Genomic DNA, 8417 nt, shown 5'->3' with positions numbered 1-8417 from the left:
GACGCAGCACGGTAAATGGGGGGGTTTTTGGCGGGAAAAGGAAGGAGGTCTTGAGGGGGACGCGCGTAGGGCTATAAGCGGAATTTCATAGCCGAAGCCTGTAAACCCTTGAGTTATTGCCACGTGGATATTCATTTCTATTTAAGAAGGGAAAATGACACAACAGATTCTGAATTTCTGCCCAATTTACACACTAGTCTCTAAACTTTTAATTTGTTCAATATTATTCATGAACCGTTGATACATATTCAATTTAATCCATGAATTATATGAAAATGTTTAATGTAATCCTTCCATTAATTCAAATTCAGAGATTACGTTGAACATATAACAAAAGTTCAATGACCATTTTGAACAAATTAAAAGTTCAGGGACTAAATTGCACATTGGGTCAAAGTTCAGGAACTATATGTATCACTATCCCTTTTAAGAACAAGTCTTGTGCACGACCTCACTCGCGACCGGCGAGGCGCCGACGACTCTTGCTAGTGGCCATTGGTAAATAAAAAGATATAGAATGTAAAAAAAGAAAAAAATTAATAAATTAATGAAAAAATTTTGAAAATTTGAAAATTTTATTAAAAATTGTCCATATTAGCATCAGTTGTGCTACATGGGATGGCCGACGTCCACGTCGTAAATTCCGGATGTACTCAATTGGCAAAATGTTAAAAGATTTAGGATTCAATTGATAAAATTAAAATTTTTAGGATTGAATTGAGAAAATTATAATAAATTTATGTTTTTGAATAATTTTTCCTTATTTCCGGCAAACATTGATCAGAGAAAATATTCAGTAGTAACATACTGCCACGTAGTTATCCTACGTGGCGTATCTGTTCCATTAAGAAAGTGACACGCGTCACTTGACGTGGAAAAAAAAAAGAAAAATTGGAGGGACGGGCGAAAAGTTGAAATCCCGCTTAAAACACTTTCTCTCTCCTCTTTTCAATTTTGGAGGCCTTCTTTACCTGCTCTCGTGGGGGAGAAGACGCTCTCTCTCTCTCTCTTTCTCCACCGCCTCCGCCTTCGCCTCTCCCAAGAGCCTGGCCGTCGCTCCGAGTTCAGATCTGCGTCTGGCCCGTCGCGGCTGCTGGATCCCGAGCCCCTCCCCCTCCGCCTGCGCCTCCGCCTCCGTTGTCGCCTCCGGAGCCCCATCGGGCGGCTACGATTTACGATTCCTTGGCTGAGTCCTCTCTCTCTCTCTTTCTCACGCACCAAATTCCTGGCTGTTTCCGACGCGGCGATCGAGCACAAGGTCTATGCTCGCGTCAGTTTGGGGAACCCTAGCGACGTCTACCTACGGCCGCACCATCTCTCTCAGCCTTGGCAACTTCTGGGCCTCCGTTCGATTGCGTCCCCCGAGACACTGCGGAAGACGTCCCTGGTCGAGCTCGGGGCTGGGTCGATGGTGAACCTGGAGCGGGCGGTGCAGCCAACGAGCCGGATGGGCAGGCACTGTGTGCAGGGCCACGTGGACGGGACCGGGGAGATCGTGTCGATGGAGCCAGAGGCCGACTCGCTGTGGGTGAAGGTGAGGGCGGGGAAGGAGCTGCTGGGGTACGTGGTGCCCTAGTGGTTCATTGCCGTCAACGGGACGAGCTTGATGGTGGTGGGCGTGTTCGATGGGGAGGATTGCTTCAATTTCATGCTGGTGGCGTATACGCAGCAGAAGATGGTCATTCCCATGAAGAGAGTTGGGCAGAAGGTGAATTTGGAGGTGGACATATTGGGGAAGTATGTGGAGAGGCTTCTCAGAAGCGGGTTCGTCGATTCGATGAAGACTTCTCGATCGTGAAGGTGATGATCACTCACTCTCTGTAGGTGGTAACTTGATTGTGAAGGTGCATTAATCTAATCTAAAGCTGTTTGGTTCGCTGTTAATGGAATTGTCTCGGTCTGTCATTGAAGCTAGTGATTTCATTTTAAGATCTGTGGCATAAATCATTGCAGATGCCGTGCACCACAGTTTTGTATCGGGCGAGAAAGTCGTTAGTTCTTTCATGCGAGGGCTTGAGTGATAAGATGGGAAAGGGGGTTTGTAACTCCATGCTTGCATAGACTCTGTCAGCTCTTGAAGTGAGAATGCAGTTGTTCGACCGATGATCACCTAGTTTAGTCGCTAGCTGCAAGACCTGGCAGAGGTGTACAAGTGTTGTAGTGACTAACTTGTCTAGAGAAAAACATAACATGAGACATAAGAATTGCATTTTGATATCATGTTGCGCTTGGTGGTGCTTTTTATGGTTTCTGTGTTCACTTTATTTTCTATCCCACTCAATAGTTATGTTCAATTGTGAGTTAGGACTTGTGAATTCGCAGTTAAGGAACAGTATATGTTTTTATTTGGGAACATAAATATCATAAAAATATTTCAATGCTATTGTGAAAAAAAGTTCTTCAACCGAGAATAGCATACTTCTATACAAATTGAAAATTGCCAGTTATATATGGTGTCATGATTTCTGTATTGCCGCCATTTGCATGTTTAAGGGAATAGATATGCTGAAAATTAAGGGGGTAAACTGACTAAACTGTTCTTTTTCCTATTAACATTCTAAAGAAGCAAGGAGGTGTTATTGGAAAAAAATAGTAAGAGGCAATGAAATGCATCTAATTCCTGACCCATCCTCTTTCTCCTCTGCCTGTGTCATTGTTTCCTTGCACTTCACTTCCCTCCATCACAGCAAATGTCAACCGAGATATTTTCTTCATTGTTTGCTCTTTCTAAATTGTCAGTGAAGCTATTTGTGCAGTCATTTTGTGCATCGTGTTTTAGTGGCAGTAATGAAGTCATTGATAGTTTGTGTTAAGTAGAGTGTATGCATTCGTTTATTCAACCTAAAGATTTGAGACCGAGATTAGAAGGTCGATCGCATTTTCTTTGTCGCAAGCAATGAAAAAGTCCTTATTTTTAACTGTCCATCTTGTTGCTCTAAAGATGGTTCTCTGAAAGGGAAATTATGAATATAGAAATATGTCATGTACAAATTCTTCAATGTCTGTTAGGTTATGCTGTTTGCTCTATGTCCCGGCTTTTGCTTTCTCTTTGCGTCAAAGATGTTGTGAGCTAGTGATGAGGTTGCTTATTGTTTACTTTTTTGTGACAGCATATGGAAAGTGTAAATCTTCTTTTCTCACATTAAGTTGTATTTAATCACTGTTTTTAGATAACTGGAGTGTGAAGACAATCCGAAGGAAGACCAAAGAAACTGGTAGGATGAGGTATCTCCACAATGTCCTCGCAGGTTCAAGAGTGGTTTCAGGGAAGGTAACGAGCTTCGCTCTTACTTATTTGAATGTCTTTGGAGATAATGTTATTTTTTGCACTTGGTGATGGAATTTTTTTGGCTTATTTGCTGATTTTTGTAGCTGATGGTGATGTAGACACTGAAGCTGTGCCAACGAAGGACGCAGCACCAGCTTCTCCTTAATTGCTATGATTGTTTTGGGGCATAATCATGTTATTTTGAAGGATTTAGTTATTGATATTTGCACGCAGGGAACTTTTGGCATATGCAAGTTTCATCTATTGGCATTATTTGCAATTTTGAATGAGCAAAGATTAAGCCTGCTGTTGTTCTAGAAATGTCTAGTGATGTGGTAGTCGGCCATTGATGCTCTTGCAATGCCTACCTGTCCTTAGTTACATCTTCAATCTCTCTTGATTGAAGCAAGTTGCTGAGTCCTATTATGACAAATCCCAACTCTGAGAGTGCCCTTTCTCAGCCTGTATTGTCCCACGAAATGTTTGGTACGCAGCAAGATGGTTCTTTGGAGGTGAAAATGTATCCTGTTTCCTCCAACCTTTTAAACAGTTCAATTTAAATCTTTTGAAAAATTAAGAGATATATGTTGAGTTGGTTGAAGGAGAAAAGACTAGCTAAACTGTGTTATTGATTGAATCGCTACTTACAAATTTATAAGCTGTAGAAGCTTATCTCTAGGAACAGAAAAACAATAAGATCCCAAAATACAAGGAATAAAAAATAAATAAGATATTTATCCCTAATGATAAGAAGAATTTTAAAAACAAATCCTAATTGAAATAGGTAAAAACTAAATCCTAAAAATCTGCTAAGGATCCGCAACACTCCCCCTCAAGCTGAGTTGTACAGATTGTACATACCCAGCTTGTCTAGTAGACTTTCAAACATTTTTCTGGATAGGCCCTTAGTCAAAATGTCAGCTGTTTGATTCCCGGTAGGGACGTATGTTAAACTGATAATTCCATCTTCTATCTTTTCTTTGATGAAATGTCTATCTACCTCTACATGTTTAGTGCGATCATGATGAACTGGATTATGAGCAATACTAATAGCAGCCTTGTTATCACAATACATCCTCATAGGCAGCTCCCCTTGAACTTGTAACTCTTTCATAAGACGACTCAGCCAAATAAGTTCACAAACTCCGTGTGCCAAAGCTCGAAATTCTGTCTCTGCACTGCTTCTAGCCACAACACTTTGCTTCTTACTCCTCCAGGTTACAAGATTGCCCCAAATAAAAGTACAATAACCAGAAGTTGATCTCCTATCTTCCACTTGATCCCGCCCAATCGGCATCTCCGTATATCCTTCAATTAATCTATTCTCATTTTTTCTGAAAAACAGCCCCTTTCTAGGTGTACCCTTCAAGTATTTCAAAATTCTAAAGACAGCTTCCATATCTTCTTCAGTAGGATCATGCATATACTGACTTACCACACTTATAGCAAATGCTATATCAGGTCTGGTATGTGAAAGATAAATGAGTTTATCTACCAAACGTTGATACCTTCCTTTATCTACAGGTGTCCCATCGACTTTCTGCCCGGTTTTGCTTAATGGTTCCATTGGAGTATCAACAGGTTTAGAGCCAAGCATCCCTGTTTCTTTCAATAAATCCAATACATACTTTCTTTGGGTAACGGAAATACCTTCTCTATTTCTTGCAAATTCCATTCCAAGAAAATATCTTAAGGATCCCAAGTCCTTAATTTCGAATTCAGCAGACTAACTTCCCCTTCAACCTTGACATTTCCTCTTCGTCATTACCTGTTAAGATAATGTCGTCAACATAAACAATAAGGATAGTACTCTTACCTTCCTTATGTCTATAAAAAAGAGTGTGATCCGTCTGTGCTTGACAATATCCTTGTTGTAAGACGGCTTTAGTGAATCTCCCAAACCAGGCTCTAGGAGATTGTTTCAGCCCATAAAGAGCTTTGTTCAATTTGCAAACCTTTCCATACTTCTTCGCATCATCAAATCCTGGCGGAAGATCCATATAAACTTCTTCTTCCAAATCACCGTTTAGGAATGCATTCTTGACATCAAGTTGTTGTAGTTTCCAATCAAGGTTTGCTGCAAGAGAGAGAATTACTCGTATAGTATTCAGCTTCGCTACAGGTGCAAAAGTCTCCCCGTAATCAATCCCGTATGTTTGGGTGAAACCCTTGGCGACTAATCTTGCTTTGTACCTTTCCACTGAGCCATCAGATTTGTATTTAACTGTAAAAACCCATTTGCAACCTACTGGAGTCTTCCCCTTGGGTTTTTCAACAATATCCCAGGTATTATTCTTCTCAAGGGCACTCATCTCCTCAAATACAGCTTTCTTCCATTGTGGTTCTTTTAAGGCATTATGAATATCCTTAGGAAGATTTTCGCCTGAAACCCTTGTAACAAAGGCTCTAAAAGAAGGAGATAGATGTCCATAGGAAACATAATTAGAAATAGGATGTTGTGTACATGATCTTACACCCTTTCTAACAGCAATGGGAATGTCGAGCTCACTAACCTTATTAGACCGATCCGGGTCCAAGAATCGACTGCTTTCGAGTTGCACAATGGTCTCCTTATTTTGTTTCAAATTTCTACGTGAATAAACACGTAATTCAGTGTGTAATTGTGGGCTATTGGGTACAGTTTCAGGACTGTTGGGTACGGTCTCAGAGATAGAACGAGACACAGTTTCTATTTCAGTATTGGTTTTGGTAGATGATGGTATAGTGGATAGAGTGATAGGTTGAGATAGCGATTCGGGCATTGTAGGCAATGTAGGGACGGTAGGGACATATTCAGTGAGCGTAAAGGATTTAGTGATTGTGTCCCAAGAATTGTCTTCCTCTATATTTACTGGTTTCTCCCCCTGGAGAGAATTCTTGAAAAAAGGTTGTTGTTCAAAAAAGGTAATATCCATAGAGATAATATATTTTTTATGTTGGGGAATAAAACACTTGTAACCTTTTTTTGTGGAGGAGTAACCGAGAAATATGCATGGAATGGCTCGAGGTTCAAGCTTTGAACGAGAAGGATCAGTGATATGAATGAAACATTTGCAGCCGAAAACTTTCAGTGGTAAGGAGGAGACAATTTGGTGATCTGGGAAAGTTTTGCAAAGAATGTTGATTGGTGTCTCATACTTGTGAACTCGTGAGGGTAACCGGTTAATTAGGTAACAAGCTGTAAGGATAGAATCCCCCCAAAGATATGTAGGTACATTAGTTGTGAACATGAGGGAACGGGCTACCTCTAACAAGTGTCTGTTTTTGCGTTCAACAACACCATTCTGTTTTGGGGTACGGACACAAGAACTTTGGTGAATGATGCCGTTGGATTCCAAGTATTTCCCAAGAGTGGAGTTGAAGTATTCTGTACCATTATCAGTACGAAAGATTTTGATATTAGTACCGAACTGAGTTTTAACCATGGTATGGAATATTTGAAAGATATGAGAAACTTCACTCTTGTCTTTTAATAGATATACCCAAGTAAGACGGGTATGATCATCTATAAAAGTAATGAACCACCTTTTTCCCGTATTAGTTGTAACACGTGAAGGTCCCCATAAGTCACTGTGTATCAAAGAAAATGGTGAGGATGGGATATGTTCATGAGATGAGTAGGAAGAGCGCTTATGTTTAGCTAATTGGCATATATCACATTGAAAAACATCACTTGAAAGGAATAATGATGGAAATAATTGTTTCATATATCCAAAGCTTGGATGTCCAAGTCTGAAATGTAATAACATGAGATGTTTTTCACGAGTCATTGGAAAAGATTCACAACTAACATTGAAAACATTTTTATTAATGCAGAAATCTGAAACAAAATAATAAAGTCCACCGTGTTCCTTAGCACTGCCAATCCTCTTCCCCGAACTCAAGTCCTGAAATTCACAAATAGATGGTGAGAACCAAACCATACAATTCAAATCCCTTGAGAGCTTACTAATGGAAAGGAGATTGCAAGTCAACTTAGGGACATGGAGAACATTTACTAAGCAAATTGTCGGGCTCAAATGGACAGTACCCGACCCTGCAATAGAGGCAAGGGAACCATCTGCAATTTTCACTTTAATGTTACCCGGACTTGGTTGATATGTAGAAAAAATATTTTCTGATCCAGTCATATGATCAGTAGCTCCGGAATCTATTATCCATAGATCACAACCAGTAGATCCCCCAGAGAGAGCAGTTAAAAAAGTACCTTTCTGAGCAAGCAGAGAAGTGCTTGCAGCAAGAGGATTTTGTGGAGTTGTCGGGGGAGTGTGCAATTTATATAATTGCTCTATCTGCTGCTTATTGAGGGGAAGCTGGATCGGATGATCTTCATGCTTCGGTGACACATCCGTAGAAACCGAGTATCCTCTAGTGTTATGAGGTCTATTATTTTTCCAATCTCCAGGCTTGCCATGGAGTTTCCAACATTTGTCCCTGGTATGATTAGTTCTTTGGCAATAATCACACCGAGATTTCCTTGGCGTTTGTTTGACCTCGGTTCTCCTCTTTGATCGCCTTGTTGTGATCATTACGATGAGAAACAAGGGCTGATGATTCTGGGGCTGTTATATCAGATTTGTTGCTGCCTAACATCACTCGCTTCCTTGATTCTTCACGCCTGACTTCAGAAAAAATCTCCTCTATACATGGTAATGGTTTGATTCCAAGAAGACGACCTCGAACCTCATCAAGATCTCTATTTAGACCTGCCAAGAAATCGTATGCCCTCTCCTTTGCCATTCGATCCTGATATTTCTTGGTACATGTAGCACAGGCCATAGAACAGTCATCATGAAGATCTAATTCTTGCCGGATCTTTACCAGTGAGGTGTAGTATTCTGTCACATCGGCTTCTCCCTGCAGTAGATTCCTTGCTGCATTCCGAAGTTCAAATACTTGAGTTGAATTATCAAGGTCGGAATATGCCAAATTTAGATAGTTCCAGAGTTCGGCCGCTGAGGAGTAGTAGAGACAGCTACTTTGGATTTTTTCTGTCATGGAATTGATTAGCCATGACATAACAATGTTGTTGTTGGCATCCCATGTCTCGAAAGCAGGATCCTTTGAGTCTGGTTTTGATAGAGTACCTAAGAGATATCCGAGCTTACCCCTTCCTTTAACGACCATTAGGACTGGCCGAGACCAAGAG

General features: G+C 40.7%; 1 protein-coding gene and 1 pseudogene across 1 annotated transcript; one reads left to right on the top strand and one right to left on the bottom strand.

The window, feature by feature from the left end:
• The first annotated feature begins 880 nt into the window (after positions 1 to 880).
• On the top strand, positions 881 to 3731 carry LOC115669067 (uncharacterized; annotated as a pseudogene).
• A 3998-nt stretch (positions 3732 to 7729) lies between these two features.
• LOC130137618 (uncharacterized) lies at positions 7730 to 8395 on the bottom strand. The gene has a single exon (XM_056309298.1). The coding sequence runs from the start codon at positions 8393 to 8395 to the stop codon at positions 7730 to 7732; it is 666 nt and encodes a 221-aa protein (XP_056165273.1).
• Between the last annotated feature and the right edge of the window lie 22 nt (positions 8396 to 8417).

Source organism: Syzygium oleosum, unplaced genomic scaffold (assembly GCF_021117445.2).
Source record: "Syzygium oleosum isolate NSW1041296 unplaced genomic scaffold, Sole_v2.1 Sole_v2.01, whole genome shotgun sequence".
NCBI classification, from domain to species: domain Eukaryota; kingdom Viridiplantae; phylum Streptophyta; class Magnoliopsida; order Myrtales; family Myrtaceae; genus Syzygium; species Syzygium oleosum.
The sequence above is the reverse complement of the archived record's forward strand: the minus strand, read 5'-3'. Positions and strand labels throughout refer to the sequence as shown.

Coding starts and splice junctions, on each gene's coding strand:
- LOC130137618 (XM_056309298.1), bottom strand. CDS start 8,395: ATGGTCGTTAAAGGAAGGGGTAAGCTCGGATATCTCTTAGGTACTCTA.